The sequence below is a fragment of the Macaca thibetana genome, chromosome X (assembly GCF_024542745.1).
Source record: "Macaca thibetana thibetana isolate TM-01 chromosome X, ASM2454274v1, whole genome shotgun sequence".
Taxonomy (NCBI): domain Eukaryota; kingdom Metazoa; phylum Chordata; class Mammalia; order Primates; family Cercopithecidae; genus Macaca; species Macaca thibetana.
This window is the reverse complement of record NC_065598.1, coordinates 48,057,007-48,077,080: the sequence shown is the minus strand read 5'-3', so window position 1 is coordinate 48,077,080 and position 20,074 is coordinate 48,057,007. Positions and strand designations below refer to the sequence as shown.

Genomic DNA, 20,074 nt, shown 5'->3' with positions numbered 1-20,074 from the left:
GTTGCCCAAGGAGGTTGGGGTGCAGCTTGGTTTTATAGATTTTATGGAGACTCAATCAAATACATTTAAGAAATACATTGGTTTGGTCCAGAAAGGCAGGACAACTCCAAGCAGGGGCTTCCAGCATATAGATAGATTTAAACATTTTCTGGTTGACGATTGGTTGGGTTTATCTAAAAATCTAGGATGGGCCGGGCACAGTGGCTCATGCCTGTAATCCCAGCACCTTGGGAGGCCAAGGCAGGCAGATCACTTGAGGTCAGGTGTTGGAGACTAGCCTGACCAACGTGGTGAAACCTGATCTCTACGAAAAATACAAAAAAATTGGCTGGGTGTAGGGGCGGGCACCTGTAATCCCAGCTATTTGGGAGGCTGAGACACGAAAATTACTTGAGCCCGGGAGGCGAAGGTTGCAGTGAGTGCCAACGTGGTAAAATCCTGTCTCTACTGAAAATATAAAAATTAGCCTGGATTGGTGGTGGGCACCTGTAATACCAGCTACTCGGGAGGCTGAGGCAGGAGATTTTCTTGAACCCAGGAGGTGGAGGTTGCAGTGAGCTGGGATCATGCCACTGCACTCCAGCCTGGGTGACAGAGCAAGATTCCATCTCAATAAAATAAAATAAAATAAAATAAAATAAAAAACGATTGCTAAGTAGTTTTGTATTATGATCTCTGAGCTCCGTTCTTATTGCCTGTCTAATATTTGTTAAGCCAGTTCTCCAAACAGGATTAGTTTGGCCCAGTGCGTCAAGATGAATGCTAATACAGATGGGACTAATAACATGGAACTTGATGCTGAACTCCAGACAAACATGCCTGAATTTTTTTTTCCTTCTCTCCTCTTTTTGGCTCAAATGTGGCCCATGTCTCTGATACCGACTCCCTTACCTTTCCCTTGACATGGGACAAAGACAACCGGCCCAGGTCCATCCTGGCATGGAGTGACAATGAAGCCTCACTTTAAGATGGCTGATCAGTGAGGTTTTCAAAGAAAGATGTTGATCAAAAGAGGGAATGTGAAAGCTGATTAGGCGAATGAACCAGCTTTTCCAGGGCCAATGAGCCTCATTTCAAAACAATATGTAACATTTTTTCTTTCTAATAAAGCTTCCAACTTCTTTGTTTGTTGGACATACTGAAGACCACCTCAGTCCATGTATATGTCCTGAATTGCAATTTTGTGATTCCCGAATAGAGCATTTGATTTCAGGATTTGTCTCTATAATTTATTTTGACTTTGACACAATTAACCAGTATGATGTGTTTAAAGGTCGCCCCTCGCCCTGACAGGGTGAGTATTATACTGAATTTAAAAACTCATTCTAGACTGGGCGTGGTGGCTCATGTCTGTAATCCCAGCACTTTGGGAGGATGAGGTAGGCAGATCACCCGAGGTAAGGAGTCCAAGATCAGCCTAATCTAATCTCTACAAAAAATACAAAGTTAGCTGGGCCTGGTGGCACATGCCTGTAATCCCAGCTACACGGGAGGCTGAGGCAGGAGAATCGCTTGAACTCGGGAAGTGGAGGTTGCAGTGAGCTGAGATGGCACCTTTGTACCCCAGCCTGGGCAACAAGAGAGAAATTCCATCTCAAAAAAAAATCATTTTGTTATAATCCTGATAATTGCTCTGCTTTGCATCTTACTATGGACTTGTTGGATAACTAGGTGGCTGTAAACTACCCAGAGAAAGATAGAAACAGCAGTGGAGATAATTAGAAAATTGTAGTTTTACTATAAAAGAATAACAATAGGGGGAAATTATAAGGGTAACAAACATAAAATTGAGATTTTTCCTGTTGTCAAAAGGGCAAGAAGAGACCTTTCCCCATTTTACTTTCCTTGGAGCATTTCCTTGAAAAATTTGAATTTGTAAATTCTTCCTTTGTTTGTTTTTGAGACAGAGTCTTGATCTGTCGCACAGGCTGAAGTGCAGTGGTGCGATCTCAGCTCACTGCAACCTCTGCCTCCTGGGGTCATGTGATTCTCCTACCTCAGCCCCCCAAGTAGTTGGGATTACAGGCATCCACCACCATGCCCGGCTAATTGTTGTATATTTGCTATAGACGGGGTTTCACCATGCTGGCTAGGCTGGTCTCAAACTCCTGACCTCATGATCCACCTGCCTTGGCCTCCCAAATTGCTGGGATTATAGACGTGAGCCACCGTGCCTAACCTCTGCTACCACTTTTGGATTGTATGAAACACTACACTTCAAAGTGTGGGATCTGGCTGCCCAGACAGCTGCCAAAGGGGCAGATTATGCAATCTAGAAGTGTGTGGGAGTTTGTGCCTGTGGGGTAAATTTTGACCAATAAGAAAAGGAACCAAGAGTGAGAGCCAGGTATGTAAATTGCCTCTCCTCTCCTCTCCTCTCCCCACTGCACCATTCCAGGCATGGTTTCTCAGTATAGTCTGTCTAGAGGTGTCCTGTATGGCCCAAAGCCTGTTTCCTTGGGAACCTGAGCTAAAACAATGGGAATTCAAACACCCGAAGACAGTGTTAAGTGTTGTGGAGGACCTAGATCTGGGCAGAGGAAAATTATCCCAATAAGAAAATGGACAATTTGAAGATTTGGAATACAGGGAAGGACTAGAAGAACCAGTAGTAGTATAGCGTAGGAGTAATAATTTTGGAGAAAAAGGCAGTTCTGGTGATTTTTGCTGTGAACTGTTCAGCTCTGTAAAATATATATTTCTTTCTTTCCATAAGCCTCCCCTATGAAATCTTTCATAAAGTATCCTTTTAAAACTCTCTATTGCCTGTGATGTGAATTTTCTTTTCTTTTTCTTTTTTTTTAGAGATAGAATCGCTGTCGTCCAGGCTGGAGTGCAGTGGGGCAATCTCAGCTCACTGCAATCTCCACCTCCCGAGTTCAAGTGATCCTCCTGCCTCAGCTGCCCTCATAGCTGGGAATACAGGTGCGCGCCAACAATGCATGGCTAATTAAAAAAAATTTTTTGGTAGAGATGGGGTTTCATCATCTTGGCCAGGCTGGTGTCAAAGTCCTGACCTCAAGTGATCCACCCGCCTCAGTCTCCCAAAGTGCTGGGATTACAGGCGTGAGCCACCGCGCCCAGCCTGTCAATTTTCTTTTGTAGAATAAAACAGATTGAGTCTTGTGCCAAAATGCAGGGTAAGCTGCACCCAGACAGGTAACAAAATATTATATACAGTAATAGATAAGGCCTACCAATAATAACCATTTAGAAAATAAAATTGAGAAAAATTACACGTTTATAGTGACAAAAGTACATAAAATATCTAAAACCAGATGATTGGAGCAAGATGACAGATAGATTCCGTGCCCCACTCAACATTCCATTGAACTGGGAAGAAAATGTTTTCAAGGGTCAATTCTTAACAGTAGAGGAAAACAAGAAAGCGTGTCAGTGGTCCACCAGAAATATTGAGGCATTCCAGGGAGACAGAGTAGATGGGATCAGACTGATAGAGAAACCCAAGGAGAACAGACCACAGCTCAAATCACTGTAGGTAAGAGATGCTGTTTGTTTTCTGAGACGGAGACTTACTCTGTCGCCCAGGCTGGAGTGCAGTGGTGTGATCTCGGCTCACTGCACCTCCGTCTCCTGTGTTCAAGTGATTCTCCTGCCTTAGCCCCTGCATTAACTGGAATTCACAGGAGGCTGCCAGCACAGCCGGTTAATTTTTGTATTTTTAGTAGAGATGGGGGTTTCACCATGATGGCCAGGCTGGTCTCAAACTCCTGACATTAAGTGATCTGCCTGCTTCGGCCTCCCAAAGTGCTGGTGTTACAGCATAAGTCACCGCACCCGGCCAGGAGATGCTCTTTGTAACAGTCTCTGAAAAACTCCAAACCCTGAATCAAAAAATCACGGAGCAGGAAACGGCCTTAGGATAATCATCAGGTAGGTTAATTTAAAAGTTCATTTGAAATGTCTGAATCAGCCAGATTCCCCTCCAACACCACAGACAGTTTGGCTGGCAGTAGCCACTTTTGCCTCTAAGATGAAACTCTGCTAATTGCTCATTAAAGAAAGTGAAGGCCTGGTGAGGTGGCTCACACTTGTCATCCCAGCACTTTGGGAGGCTGAAGCAGGAGGATTGACTGAGGCCAGGAGATCCAGACCAGCCTGGGCAACATACTGCATGCCGTTTCTACCAAAAACACAAAAATTAGCTGGGTATGGTGGCATGTGCCTGTAGTCCCAGCTAGTTCGGAAGCTGAAGTGGGAGCCTGGGAGACTGAGGTTGCAGTGAGCTGTACTTGCATCACTGCACTCCAGCCTGGGTGACAGAGTGCGATTCTGTCTCAAAAATAACACAAAAATGTGATGTATCAGGACTTGGTGTATCTTTAGCCCTTCACAGTAATAATGAAGGAGAGAAACACATTTGTGGAGAGGGGACCATGTTCACTCTTTATCCATGATAGACAGACAGTCAGGAGCTTTATATCCCCAAGGAACCTAAGGAAAAATGTTCCCTGTCATGACTCACAGTCTTCCAGCTACCCTTCCTTGCACCTCTCTTGTGGGGTGGGGAACCCAACTTATGGATTCCATCTTCCCAGGGAGAAAGGAAAATAAAATCCCTCAGTATCTCTTTTAGGGTATCCTCTCCTCTATTTGCGTGGAGGATAAGGCACTCAATATCTAGTATCGGAATATTACATTTGTGTAATACAGAACTATATTGGGATAAAATAGAATTTGTTTTCTGTGAGTCACAGGTAGAGGTACGTCCACACTGACCTGGGTGGCAGCCACCTCTTCCTGCAGTGCCAGGCAGGGCATGCTCACAGATCTGGGGAACCTCTGCTGCTCCTGGAGCCCCACAACCTCCTTCCTGGCACCCTGTCCCTCTGGTGGCTCTGACAGCCCACACTTGGCCTTGGGTCTCCCCTGCTTCTTTGCCTGACCCTCTTCTGCCCACCCTGCATATCTCTGTCTCCCACTGTCCCCACTATGACCACGTTTGCCTCTCCCTCCCTGCACTCTCCCTCTCTGAGTGCTCCTTGTCTTGGGAAAATGAACCCAAAACCTCTACCTTGCAACTGGGGACAGAACCCGGGGCTTGTTCAATTCTCCCTCCCTCCATCACACACATCTGTCCTCCTTAATGTTTCTGAAGTCAGTGAGCTCCAAACTCAGCCCCTGGTGCACCTGCCAGCTGTGGGACCTGTGACAAGACGCCTACCATCTGTCTGGGACTCCGTCTCTCATCTATCATATAGGCATAATGATGATAGTGTCCTCCTTCCAAGGCTGGGGAGAACCAGGAGGCCTTGATGTCTTCATTCACACGCAATGGTTTGTTCGAAAACAGACTCCCCTCTGCCCTTCCCTTCCCCACATTTGTTTCCCCTCTGCACTATGTAACGGTACCTGTGAGAAAGAGCTGTCACATTCCAAATCATTGTCCCCACCCCAGCTCCCAGGCCCTTGGTTGGTGAGACCCTTGATGGGCAGTCTCATGCTTCTGTCCAGGGGACTTTCCCACCGTTGCTCCCCTGCATGGAGACTAGTGGACTCTTCTATTCCCTGTCCATCACAGGGTTTACCGTGCACGCATCTTCCTCATTCCTCCACATCACCCAGAGGACTATTTCATCTGTGTCTCCTCCCACATACTCCCAAATGGGCCGTCCCAGCCCTAGAACCCGAAAATTGTTCAGAGCGTGAAGGCCAAGATGCCCAACCACCTGCTGCAGAATCCTGCTCCAGGACTGAAGTGTATGGTCTCCATCAAAATAAAAACTGGAGGCCAGGCACGGTGCCTCATGCCTATAATCCCAGCACTTTAGGAGGCCATGGTGGGAGGATCGCTTGAGCCCAGGAGTTCAAGGCTGCATTGAGCTATGATCATGCCACTGCACTCCAGCCTGGACAGAGCAAGACCCCATCTCTAGAAAAAACAAACAAACAACTGGAAACATCCTCCTCTAGAATGGTGGTCAGGAACATCTGTCTGCCTTGTTCCCTGATGTCTCTCCAGCACCTAGAACAGCGCTCAGCACGAGGATGCACTCATTAGGTTTTTGTTGAATAAATGACTCCTTTGATACAGCCATTCCACTTCTAAGAATCTTTCCTAAAGAAATATTCACATACATGCACAGAGCTGTGTACACAATAACGAGAGGAGCAAAAACTGGGGAATGTTTGCAAATGTTTATTAACTGTCAATGACTGATAGAGGGGAATCGGATGAGGGGAGTACATGCTGAACAGGAAACGGAGTGAGAGGGGCTTGAGCAGGATGCATGGCAATGGAGAAAAGCAGATGGGAGATGCTTATAGTGGTACTTGGTGTGTGTGTGTGTGTGTGTGTCTGTGTGGTGTAAATGCAGAGGAGAAAATCAGAAATTATACACTCAGACCTGACCTCAGTAGTCACATCTGGGGAGAAAGGAGGGTAGTTCTGTTCTATGGAGAGAATACCTGACTATACTTGTTTTCTGAGGTGGGTGCATGGATACACAAACCGAAAAATGCATTAAGTATGTCTTGCTCATCAATGAAAACAGTAATATCTAACAGGATGGCACACTGCAAGAAAATACAATGGAAACGCTAACATCGAACTCTTGGCACACTAAGAAAAATGATGCTCAACTTTTAACTGTTGTGAACACTTGCTTTGACTTGCTATACACCTGATGACGAGGGGTCCACAGCCATGCCCATGTTCGTGAAAGGTCACCACGTTCTGCTTCTCATTGTGGGCATGTGTCATATCCCTGAGGCTGAGGCAAGAAGAGAGAAGGAAAGTAAGTGGCAGTGAGTTCCCACTGCCCGATAACTCAATCTCAAGTCCTCCTGACCTGCAGACCCTGCACACTCTGATTCTGCCCTACCTCAGGACCTGCACACGCCTTCCACGGTTCCTCGAAGTGAACCATCTGCTCATGCCACAGTGACTTCCTCGCCTGGGTTATCAATTCCTAGGCTAGAGGAAGGTGTGGCCCGCGTATCAGGGCTGACCTGGGGTTTGGGAAGCCACAGCATCCTGGGTAGGGAGCATCCCTGGATATACAGAGCAGGGAGTAGAAAGAGTATGGGAAATCGGCCGGGCGCGGTGGCTCGCCCCTGTAAACCCAGCACTTTGGGAGGCCAAGGCAGGTGGATCACGAGGTCAGGAGTTTGAGACCAGCCTGACCAATATCTCTACCAAAAATACAAAAATTACACTGGTGTGGTGGTGCGCACCTGTAATCCCAGCTACTCAGGAGGCTGAGGCAGGAGAATTGCTTGATCCTGAGAGGCACAAGTTGCAGTGAGCCAAGATTGCACCACTACACTCCAGCCTGGGCGACAGAGCAAGACTCCCTCTCAAAAAGAAAAAAGAAATAGAAAGAAAAGAGCATGGGAAATCTCATCATTCAGCCTCAATGCTGTACCCTAGAAAATTATGAGAAGGGAATGATTTCGGGAACAAGAGACAAGATGGGATATCGGTACCGTAACAGAATAGCACATCTGCAGGGATGTGGGGGATGAGCTGAAGGTTCACTTACGGAGTTACTCGTCGTCTTCCTCAGGGTCGCTGATCTCTTCATAAATCACCGGCTGCTTTCTCTCACGCAGTCTGTGGGTCCAGGCATGTTTCCCCCTTTTGGGTCCTATGATGGAGAAGAGTTGGAAGATGAGGGTTGGGTAGGTTGGAGAGTGTTAGGCTTTGTTTTCTCAAAAGGAGATGCCTCCCCGCTCCCAAGTGCCCATGGGCCTTCTTTACCCAGGTTTTCACATTCTCTGGCTTAGAGAGGCTGAGATCTTAAAGCCACACCAGTACAGTGCAAATGCCAGTTAAAGTTTTAGCTTCTGGCTCCTTCCGTTGTGAGGTTTAGATTCCCAACCTCTTCACTTACAGGAACATTCAACCATACCTCCTTTCATGCTGCATGTATTTGTTAGGGGCACACAGGCATACCTTGTTTTATGGCACATCGTTTTTATAGTGCTTTGCATATGCTGCAATTTTTTGGGGGGAATTCTCACCAATTTTACACTTTTCCATTATTATTATATCTGTTATTGTGATCTGTCATCAGTGAACTTTGATATTATTACTGCAATTGTTTTGTTGTTCTTTAGTCTTTTAAAATAATTTTTGTTTTTTATTTTTGTGGTTCCACAGTAGGTGTATATTCTTATGGGGTACATGAGATGCTTTGACACAGGCATGAAATGTGTAATAATCACATCATGGAATATAGGGTCTCCATGCCCTCAAACATTTATCCTTGTGTTACAAAAAATCCATTTACACTCTTTTAGTTTTTTAAAAAATGTACGATTAAGTTATTATTGACTATAATCACCCTGTTCTATGTAATTGTTTTGGGGGTACCAGGAACTGCACCCATAGAAGATGAGAAACTTAATTGACCAATGTTGTGTGTGGTCTGACTGCTCCACCGATGAGCTGTTCCCCATCTCTCCTCCTTCTCTCGGGCCTCCCTATTTCCTGAGACACAGCAATACTTAAATTAGGACAGTGAACAACCCTACAATGGCCGCTAAGTGTTCAAATGAAAGGAAGAGTCGCATGTCTCTCACCTAAATCAGAAGCTAGAAATGGCTAAGCTGAGTGAGGAAGGCATGCTGAAAGCCAAGACAGGCTGAAAGCTCCGCCTCTTGCACCAAACAGCCAAGCCGTGAATGCAAAGGAAAAGTTCTTGAAGGAAATAATAGTATACACTGCAAAGGAAAAGTTCTTGAAGAAAATAATAATACTAATACTCCAGTGAACACAAGAATAAGAAAGCAAAACTGCGTTACTGCTGAAATAGAGAAAGTTTGAGTGGTCAGGATAGAAGATGAAACCAGCCGCAACACTCCCTTAAGCCAGAGTCTAATTCAGAGCAAGACCCAAACCCTCTTCAAGTCCATGAAAGCTGAGAGAGGTGAAGAAGCTGCAGGAGAAACGTGTGAAGCTAGAAGAGGGTGGTTTGTGAGGTTTAAGGAAAGAAGCCGTCTCCATAACATAAAAGTGCAAGGTGAAGCAGCAAACCCTGATGGAGAAGCTGCAGCAACTTACCCAGAAGATCTAGCTAAGATCACTGATGGAGGTGGCTCCACTAAACAACAGATTTTCAATGTAGATAAACTAGCCTTCTATTGGAAGGAGATGCCATCTAGGACTTTCATAGCTAGAGTGGATTGACTCCAACTGTGAAAGAAGTTCTACTGTGGGTAAAATGCTATCCAATAGCATCACATACTACAGAGAAATCCTTCAAGAAAGGGAGAGCTAATTGATGTGGCAAATTTCATTGTTGTGTTATTTTAAGAAACTGCCACAGCCACTCCACCCTTCAGCAACCAACACTTTGATCAGCCAGCAGCCATCAACACTGTGGCAAGACCCTCCACCAGCAAAAAGAGTGTGACTCACTGAAGGCTCAGAAGATTGTTAGCATTTTTAACAATGAATTATTTTAAAATTAAGGTATGTACATTTTTAGACATAATGCTATTGCACACTTAGTAGACTGCAGTATAGTGTAAACATAATGTTTTTATGCACTGCAAAACCAAAAATAAAAAATGTGTGTGACTCACTTTATTGCAGTGGTCTGGAACCGAACCTGCAATATCTCTGAAGCACATCTATATTGGGTATCAGGCATTGAACTGAGTAAGATATGATTGCAGGTCATCACAGATAGAATTGATTGAGCACCTTTCATGTCATCAGGCCTTCTAGATTAAATGTAATGTTTCCAAACAACTTATGAACTGTGATTCTTTATTTCCATCTTATGGACTAGGAACCCGGCGCTGAGGAAATTTGGAAGAATTGCCCCAAGTCACATGGTTTCTCTATGGGTGACAACTCAAGTCTATGTCTCTGGAAGTCATGTCTAACATCTCATCTGGAGCTGGGCGAGCTCCTCAGCCCAGCCTGGACCCAGGCTTGTCTGGGATCCATGCCACACACCCAGTCCCCACACCTGAACATAGCCAGGGAAGCCAGAGGGGTCATTCCCAAATTGTTTCCTCTTACCAGATCTCTTGTTAATCTTCTCAGAGGTACTTGGTTTCCTCGGGGGGCACAGCTGTTTCCCACCATTTCGTGGGCCAGATGCCTCTGCCACTTGCTTCAAATCATTTTCTTTCTCTGCTGGCTTCTTGGGCATGATCTTTATAATGTGAAGGTCACAGATAAACAGTATCAGTGACATTTCTATAGTGCTTTAGAGCTTACAAAGCGTCTTCAAATGCATTACCTTAATCAATGTTCTCAACAACACTGGGAGAGTTACATAGCCCTATATTAGGAGAAACCTGGGAGGTTAGAAGGGAAAGGAATGGCCTAAATGAATGGGCTTTCCAGGGATAGAATGCTTATCCTCACAGTCTTTTAAGACTGACATTCTTGCAAACAGCAAAAATCTCCATGTAATTGAGAGTGTCATATACAGAAGATTTGGAGAAGAATAGCATTCTAAGAATTCACAAGGTCTACAAAAGGAAGAGCTTCTATAAAATACAAGGGATCCCATATAAGCTTGTAGACAGCTACTGGGAGAGTAAATGTAAAAACATAGAGGGGGGACAAAACACTGCTGGGAAAGATAGTGTGGGGAGATGAATACAGGGAAGGGAGAGAGAAAGAAATGGTTTGCTGAAATTAATCTAGGCAGCAAAGAAAGCAGTACCAGATATGACATACCACCCCACAGAGGCACCAACATTGAATGTGGAAATAAGTAAGGTGGTACCCATACCAATTTTGGTTACATTGGGATGTGTCACTGACCAACAGTCTTAACCTACTTTTTTTTTCCTTTTTTTTTCTTTTGACACGGAGTCTTGCTCTGTTGCCAGGCTTGAGTGCAGTGGCACGATCTCGGGTCACTGTAACCTCTGCCTCCCGGGTTCAAACAATTCTCCTGCCTCAGCCTCCACAGTATCTGGGACTACAGGCAGGCTCTAACACGCGCCGCTAAGTTTTCTATCTTTAGTAGAGACGAGGTTTCACCAAGTTGGACACGTTGGTCTTGATATCTTCACCTCGTGATCCACCCGCCTCAGCTTCTCAAAGTGCTGGGATTACAATTGTGAGCCACCGCGCACGGCCCTTAAGCTACTTTTTATTCAGCTTCCTCACTTACAAAATAGTCAACAACACATGTAAAATAGGCTAAGGGAAAGTGCTCTCTGAGCTTGTAAACACTGTTTAAATGCAGTAATAATAAAAAAACTAATACTTTTGATGATCCTCTTTGAATTTGGTCTCCACACTGGCAACCCAACTCCCAGATTCCTTTACCCTCTAAACCAGAGTTGAATCTGCACTTGTGGGATCACTCATTCAGGAGCCTCCGAGGGATCCCCTGGGCTGGGACTGGGGCTTCCCGGATGCCCCAGGTGCAGACAAGGCCCTCAAGGAGCTCACAGTAGGGAGGGGCCAACAGTCAAAGCAATTCCTAAGCCATGCAAGTGGCCCCAGTAACAGATCAGAGGCCAGCTGGTCCTTCCTGTTGTGAGAGTGGGTGTCTCAGCTGAAGCACCAGCAGGCTCTATGGGGTAAAGCCCTAGTGAGCAACATCTGAACTTCATAAAAAAATGCAAACGTTAATGAGCTTTAAATGGCTTGGAACTCTGAATTAGACTACCACTGCCACTGCGCCCCAGGAAATTCTTTAAAATCTCTGTACCCCGGTAGCCTCATTTTATTATTATGTTGCTGATAACTAGGATCTAAAACATGAACTATGTATGATTCTTTACTTCCATTTAATGGACCAGGAATCTGAAACTCAGAGAACTTAGAACATTTGCGCCAAGTCACATGGCTTTTCTATGGACGACAACTGAAGTGTGTGACTCATTATTATCTGGAGATAATAACAGAAACAACATCATAGAGGTCTTCTTAAGGATGAAATAAATTAACCCATGTGAACTGTTTAAAATAGTATCTGGCATCACTATGAAAACAAAAGAAGTATCAAGGATCACAACTGTTAGTATTATCAAGCTGTCGGTGCTACATCAGGTGTTGTGATACACATGGGGAGAAGGAGGCAGTGAGGGCATTTTTTATATTCTCCCACTGTTACCAGTGTTCACATCCATGAAGGGACAAAGGTTCTCTGGTCCTTTAGATTTGAGAGATACTCACCTTTGGGAAGATTCCCTGGAGCCTGCCGGAAGTCATCTGAGGATGTTCAACTGAAAGAGAATACATCAGAATTTTTCTTTGTTGGTAAAGATTTCCAAACTAGAGAGACTTCTGTAGTATCAGGGTATGCTGCAGCAGAGGGTTATGAGTCCACTCATTGTTGAGGAGTTATTTGAAATTTGCTTCTGAATTATGTTTAGTAATGGTTACTGCATTTATCTGTGGCATCAGCTCAGAATTATCCATCTTATGGTTTATCAAATGGGAACTAAATCCCATCACAGTCTCATCTTATTTCATTACGTGTCTTTTACTTTTTCCCAAATAGTTAAATTGATTGTTTAGGAATCTGAACTGTATCCACTCAAGATGTGCAACAGCTGAAAATCTCTCTACACTTGAAATGGGTGAATCTTATGGTATGCCAATTAAGCTGTTAAATGTGTGACGAACCCACGGATGATTTAGTCCAGTGGCTCTGAAATATTTTCAGTATAAAGACACTCCTTTAATGTCAAAAACTTGGCAGATACTCAAGCACTGGATTTTCAGACCTCTTATAGTGATTGTGGGAGATGGTAGAATCTGGCCTGTTTAGTTGGGGAGTAATAGGTCTATTGGAGACAGTTTGGACATTTTGACCTTGTCTTATAACTGTGTTCTCAGAGCAGAAGAGCAGGTAAACACATATGTCCCCTTTATATTCCTGAAATGCACAAAGATCTCTACTCAAGAACCCGTCTGTTTTTCACCCTATATTATCTCTGCTCACTGAGAAGTGGGAAAGCTCTCTGTGTGTTGGATAAGGGATCACTCTTTCAAACCCTCTTCCAAGCTCAACACGGAGAACAGGGGTTGTTGCAGAATGTGAGGACTATTTGGTTTTGATAAAATACAGAGAAACAGCGATCTTTATTACATAATGTGTTCATCACCCTCTCTTAAGATACTTATTCAATACCCACATGCTGTTAATGAAACAAACTCTGGAAGTTTTTGGCGGATCTACAGTTTTAACATTTTCTTTTTTTCACCTTTAACATTTTCTTAAATGTCCTTTGATTCATTAACAGTGCTTAGGAAGAACAACACGTTCTTTAAAAAAGAAATATTTCAAACCCACAGAAAAGTATGGGGAATAAAATTGAGTCCAGTCGGGTCTCAACATTACCTCACAGTTATCTTAGATCTGATTTATTTATTCAGAATATTAGCAATAGTATAAACAGTCCAGGAGTGGTAGCTCATGCCTGTAATCCCAGCACTTTGGGAGGCTGAGGCAAGTGGATCACCTGAGGTCATGTAGTTTGAGGTCAGACTGGCCAACATGGTGAAACCCTGTCTCTACCAAAAATACAAAAATTAGCTGGATGTGGGGGTGGGTGCCTGTAATCCCAGCTACTTGGGAGGTTGAGGCAGCAGAATTGCTTGAACCTGAGAGGTGCAGGTTGCAGTGAGCTCAGATTTTGCTATTGCACTCCAGGCTGGGTGACAAGAGCGAAACTCAAAAACAAAACAAAACAAACAAACCAAAAAAACCCAAAAAACGCAAAACGTACTATCAATAAGTCACAGCTGAAGCTGTCTGTGCAGCACTCACCAATCCATGCCCTCCCTCCCTCCTCCACTACAGCCAGTCACCTTAATTTGATGGCTTTTTATTCACATTCAGGTTTGTATACATTTACCATTTACTTATTATCCATAAAAATATATTTTCTTGTTTTGCATGTTTTAGAATTTTATATGATTGGCCTCTGTAATTAATTTTCTGCATGCAATTTCTTTTTTCACTCAGCCCTGATGTGTATGAGGGAACAAATGTCTGAGGATCTTTCCCAGGTCGCTGAGCTGAAAAGCAACTGGGCTTGAGGAGACCCTTTCCAGCCCCTTCCCATCTACTCACCCTGATTCCCGCGGTTTCTATCGTTATCAAAATCATTCCTGTGGAAGTCTGCAGCCCGTTTACTACACATGAAAGGTGGGAGGGTGACCTTGAAACCTAGAAAGAAGCAAAATGTTTATTCTTTAAGAGACAAGCTTAGGCCTGGCACGGTGGCTCATGTCTGTAGTACCAGCACTTTGGGAGGCTGAGGCTGGAGGATTGCTTGAGGCGAGGCACTCAACACGAGCCTGGGCAACATAGAGAGACCTCTATATCTACAAAATATAAAATAAAATTAGTTCCGCATGGTGGCACGTGCCTGTAGCCTCAGCTTTTCCACAGGCTGGGCAGGAGGATTGCTTGAGCTCAGGAGTTCAAGGCTGCAGTGAGCTATGATTGCACTACTGCACTCTAGCCTAGGTGACAGAGTGAGACTGACTCATAGAAAAAAAAAAAGAGAGAGAGAGAGAGAGAGAGACAAGCCAAGAGACGGAAGGGAGGGTATGTGTGTTGGTTGAGGGGATGGAGGGATGCCACAGAGACAGCTGGGCTCATCAGAAAAGACGGTATGAGCAGGATACAGGTATGAGCTCCACTGTGGCCAGTCCCTGCCCTCAGCCCTGCAGGATACAGAAGAGCAGAACACCCAGAAGCTGCCTTGCGATTTTTCCCTACACAAAATGAAAATGTGGGGTACTTTCTGTAGCCTAAGAAGTAGCCAAAGCAGGAAAAGGGATGCTCATGTGTCCCCAGACTTCTGTGTACCTAGAACTTTCTGTTACCTAGTTTAGTCATGACCTCATAGTTTATCTTCATATACACATAGATGATTTTCTCTGAGGCTTTCATCTTTTCCCACTCTTTCTTAGAGAAGTACTGGGCAATATCATCGAAGGCCTGGAAAAAAAAAAAAAAGAAATTCTGGCGGTGACTCAGCTAGGCATGTCTGCCATTCAGCTGGAGCCACTTCCTGTGTGCTGGATCTAGGAAGTGGGGATGATAATCCGTCCTGGTTGATGCCATGGTTAACTGAGAGAACATGGGGACCTACCCTAGCTTCTCCCCTGTCACACAGTAGGGCTTTAATGCTGCTGGCTGACTCTCTTCCCACCTTCCAGAGTGGACTGAGAGTCACCAAATGAAGTGCAAGATCACAGACTTGTCTCCAGGGATGCTAGGTGATGACAGAGCGAGGGTGGGAGGCTCCCAAGGGTCCAGATCTCCCCCGAGACCCTGCTCCTTGTCCCTAGTACCTCTGTCCTCTCCCCCTCAGAAACCTACTCACCCCACACTGTCCCCTGGTCCACTACTCTGCCCCCTCCAGGTCGCCTCACCTTTTGTATCTTCTCTGATATTTGAGCATCATCCCTGGGTCTCCTTGCAAAGGTGTTGTCTCCGTTCATGGCACCGGGAGCAGTCTGATCTGCAAGAGAAACAGCCTGAGCCTTTCCAGCCACAGGACCTTTGGTGCTCTGGGCAGGGTGGTGTGTGCCTGTAGTCCCGGAGCCGAAGGAATGATTTGAGTGAGTTTTTTTTTTTTTGAGACAGGTTTTCGCTCTGTTGCTTAGGCGTGTTGCAGTGGCATGACCCTGGCTCACTGTAACCTCCACCTCCCAGGTTCAAGCGATCCACCACCTGTGGCCTCCAAAGTGCTGGGATTACAAGCGTGAGCCACCGCACTCCGCCCAACTTTCTTAAGTTACTACAGAGTTCCTAGGAAAAATACCATACCTGAAAAAGTTAGAAACGGACAGGAAGGAGTTGAGATGGCGACCTGCCTCATATAAACACATTATTAATGCTAGATAAGAAATGCACCACGGGGGAGGGGATGGGTAGGAAGAACGGAAGGAGAAAATCAGCGCACGCTTACCCTGATTGTGGAAGAATCAAAAGAGCAAATCAGAGCATGCGCACTCTGAACTTAAAGTAGCCAATCCAAGGGGATGCTTTTGGCGGGAAAATCAGAGTCTCCGCCCCGCTTTTGAGAAGGTTCGTTCCCTGGAGCCTGGACTGATAGACGCCAAATCAGCTTCGCTTGTTCCGCCTACTGTCCTGACTTCTAATTGGCCAGATGGAGTTCACTAACTGCCCTGATTGGTCCATCATCCTTGGGCAGTGACATTGCAGAATATTGTTGCCTCCTCCATCCACACTTTGTGTGACAAAGTGGGTGGTCCTCAGGTGCCATCAGGAGATTTTGATCTCTCTGAAGACCGTCCCTGGATCTTGCGTTAAACATCTGTATTCTAGTCTGAACCATGGGAAGAAAACAATAGTCGATTTGTGATTTTTCTACTTGAAAGACACAATGTTTTCCAAACTAGCACATTTGCGGAGGTTTGCTGTGCTTCGTCGTGACATTCATTCTTCAGTGGCTTCTACATCTGTTGGAACTAAAAAATCCGTCCAAGGCCCTCCAACCTCTGATTGCATTTTTGGAAGGGAATCTAAGTATGGTGCACACAATTACCATCCTTTACCTGTAGTCCTGGAGAGAGGAAAAGGTATTTACTTACGGGATGTGATTGTGGTATTGATTACGTCCGCCTTGGCCAATCCTCCCACCTCGTTCTCAGTACTATAGGCATGCGCCACCTTGCCCACGTTTTTTTTTTTTTTTTTTTTTTGTAGTTAAAACCGGGTTTCTCTATGTTGGCCAGGCTGGCTTCAATCTCCTGGGCTCAAGAGATCCTCCCGCCTCAGCCTGGGGTCTACAGGCATGCACCACCTTGCCCACGGTATTTTTTTTTTCAGTAGAAACCGGGTTTCGCTATGTTGCACAGACTGGCCTCAATCTCCTGGGCTCAAGCGATGCTTCTGCCTTGGCCTCAGGACTACAGGCGTGTGCCATTCTGCCCTGATAATTTTTTTAGGAGAGACAGGCTTTCGCTATGTTGACCAGGCTGATATTGACCTTCTGGGCTCAAGCAATCTTCCCACCTCAGGCTCGGAACTACAGGGGTGAGCCACCCTGCCCATGCTATTTTTTGTTGTCCTTGTTGTTAGTAGAAATGGGGTTTCACTATGTTGGCCAGGCTGGCCTTGACCTCCTGGGCTCAAGCAATCCTCCTGCCTCAGCCTCGGGACCACAGGCATACACCACCCAGCCCCTTCTAATATTTTTAATTTTTCTAGTAGAGACAGTTTTGCTATGTTGTCCAGGCTAGTCTCTACCTCCTGGGCTCAAGTAATCCTCCCCCCTCGGCCTCGGGACTACAGGCATGCACCACCCTGCCTTTTGCTATTTTTCCCAGGCTGGTCTTGACCTCCTGGGCTCACTCAATGATTCGAACCCGGGAGGGGGAGGTTGCATTGAGCTGAGATCCCACCACTGCACTCCAGCCTGGGCCACAGAGAAAAACTGTTGAAAAGAAAAGGAAGGCAAGGGAGAAGGGATGGGAGAAGGGAAGGGAAGGGAAGGGAGAAGGGAAGGGAGAAGGGAAGGGAAGAGGGAAGGGAAGAAAGGGAAGGGCAGACGGAAGGGAAGATGGGAAGGGAAGAAGGGAAGAGAAGAAGGAAGGGAAGGGAAGGAAAGGGAAGGAAAGGGAAGAAGGAAGGGAAGAAGGAAGGGAGGGAGGAAGGAAGGAAGGAAGGAAAGAAAGAAAGAAAGAAAGAAAGAAAGAAAGAAAGAAAGAAAGAAAGAAAGACAGACAAGAAAGACCAGCTGAATCTCTGTAAGAATAGTAAGCTTTGTGGTATTTTAACTTACTCTTGTCGCATCTCATGATCCCAGCTTGGTTCTGTTTATTGTTGATGAAATACATACAGGAGTGGCCAGAACTGATAGATGGCTAATTGTTGATCATGAAAATGTCAGACCTGATATAGTCCTCCTTAGAAAGGCCCTTTCTGGGGGCTGACAATCTGTGTCTGCGCTGCTGTGGAATGATGACATAATGCTGACCATTAAGCCAGAAGAACATGGGTCCACATACGGTGGCAATCCACTAGGCTGCCAAGTGGCCATCGTAGCCCTTGAAGTTTTAGAAGAAGAAAACCTTGCTGAAAATGCAGAAAAAAATAGGTATTATCTTGAGAAATGAACCCATGAAGCTGCCTTCTGATGTTGTAACTGCTGTAAGAAGAAAATAATTATTTTATTTATTTATTTACTTAAGTCACAGGTTCACTGTGGTTGCCCAGGCTGGATTGCAATGGCGTGATCTTGGCTCACTGCAGCCTCTGCCTCCTGGGTTCAAGTGATTCGCCTGCCTCAGCCTCCTAAGTAGCTAGGATTACAGGCACGCACCACTATGCCTGGCTAACTTTTGTATTTTTTAGTAGAGACAGAGTTTCACCATGTTGGCCAGGCCGGTCTCAAACTCCTGACCTCAGCTGATCCACCCACCTTAGCCTCCCAAAGTGTTGGGATTACAGGTGTGAGCCACTGAGCCCAGCGAGGAAAAGAATTATTAAACGCTATTGTTATTAAAGAAACCAAAGATTGTGATACTTGGAAAGTGTGTCTAGACTTCAAGATAATGGACTTCTGGCCAAACCAACCCATGGCGACATCATCAGATTTCGCCTCCGCTGGTGGTCAAGGAGAATGAGATTCCAGGGTCCATCGTTATCATTAACAACACCATCTTGTTGTTCTGAGGGTAGCAGCTGTTTTCAGTGGTCGCTGGGAGCCGGCTGGAGAGACAGGTGGTCCTATAAAAGCTCTGCTCTTAATGTGGGCACATCCCACTCCCATGTGTCTTCAAAACCTTTTTGTGGAATATGTGTTTTTTGCAGTTGATACATACTAGAACAACATTTATGAACTGGCCCTTTGCTTTGTAACGTAAGTAAGAGAATTTAATGGCATTTATATTCAGTGAATGTTTTGATGTGCACGTGTACTTTCTAAGGTGAAACACATCTATGTATATAGATAGCCTTTAAATCACATCCTTCAGTATAATTTATGTATGTTTTTATAATTTCCATGCTAGTATAAATGTTTTGTATTTGAAAATGTTATATCTGGGGTATTACATAAATGGCTTCACCTTATAAATTCAAATCATTGTTATCATTGAATTTTAGGAAGGATGAATAGTTAAGCATATATAAAATACCAATATTAAGTAAACCTGATGTTGGCTAACACCAGGATGTATTCTATGGATGTCATCATTTTCAATTAAGAATTAGTGTTTAACATTCCTGAATTGCTTTGAGTGCTTGATTAAAATTTGTAGAAAAATGTGTATTTATTTTTTATTCTTTTATTTTTTATTTTTGAGACCGAGTCTTCTTTGTCACCCAGGCTGGAGTGCAGTGGCGCGATCTCGGCTCACTGCAGGCTCCACCTCTGGGGTTCATGCCATTCTCCTGCCTCAGCCTCCCAAGTAGTTGGGACTACAGACGCCTGCCACCGCACCTGGCTAATTTTTTGTATTTTTAGTAGAGACGGAGTTTCACCGTGGTCTCGATCTCCTGACCTCGTGATCCACCCGCCTCGGCCTCCCAAAGTGCTGGGATTACAGGCATGAGCCATCGCGCCAGGCCGAAAAACGTTTATTTTTAGTATTTCTTTAAATTTTAAATAAAGCTTATATTTCAGAAAAAAAAAAATACAGAACACGGCCAGGTGCGGTGGCTCATGCCTGTAATCCCAGCACTTTGGGAGGCTGAGGTGGGTGGATCATTGAGGTCAGGAGTTTGAGACCACCCTGGCTAACATGGAGAAACCCCATCTCTACTAAAAATACAAAACTTACCAGGCATGGTGGCACGCACCTGTAATCCCAGCTACATGGGAGGCTGAGACAGCAGAATCGTTTGAACCTGGGAGGCAGAGGTTGCAGTGAGCTGAGATCGTGTCACTGCACTCCAGCCTAGGTGACAGAGTGAAAATCCCTCTCTGGAAAAAAAAAAAAGTTACAGAACATTTCCATCACCACAATGCTATCCCTTGTGCTACTCATTTTTACTAATACCCACTCTCCTCCCATCCACCATCCCTAACCCCTGGCAACTACTAATCTGTTTTTCATTTCTATAATTTTGTCTTTTCTATGATGCTGTACAAATGAAATCTTATAGTATGTAATGTTTTAGGGGCTTATTTCACT

The 20,074-nt window shown here is 44.9% G+C and overlaps 1 protein-coding gene and 1 pseudogene across 1 annotated transcript; one reads left to right on the top strand and one right to left on the bottom strand.

Annotated features, from left to right (window-relative positions):
* Nucleotides 1–6,145: 6,145 nt before the first annotated feature.
* LOC126945690 (protein SSX4-like) lies at nt 6,146–15,411 on the bottom strand. The gene is made up of 7 exons (XM_050775823.1): nt 15,341–15,411; nt 14,789–14,903; nt 14,028–14,123; nt 12,122–12,171; nt 9,998–10,133; nt 7,506–7,610; nt 6,146–6,734 (listed from the first exon to the last, which is right to left on the bottom strand). Exons 1-6 carry the CDS (start codon nt 15,407–15,409, stop codon nt 7,510–7,512), a joined length of 567 nt encoding a protein of 188 aa, XP_050631780.1. The 5' UTR covers nt 15,410–15,411; the 3' UTR covers nt 6,146–6,734; nt 7,506–7,509.
* Nucleotides 15,412–16,317: 906 nt separating this feature from the next.
* LOC126945769 (ornithine aminotransferase, mitochondrial-like) lies at nt 16,318–18,611 on the top strand (annotated as a pseudogene).
* The last annotated feature ends 1,463 nt before the right edge of the window (nt 18,612–20,074 follow it).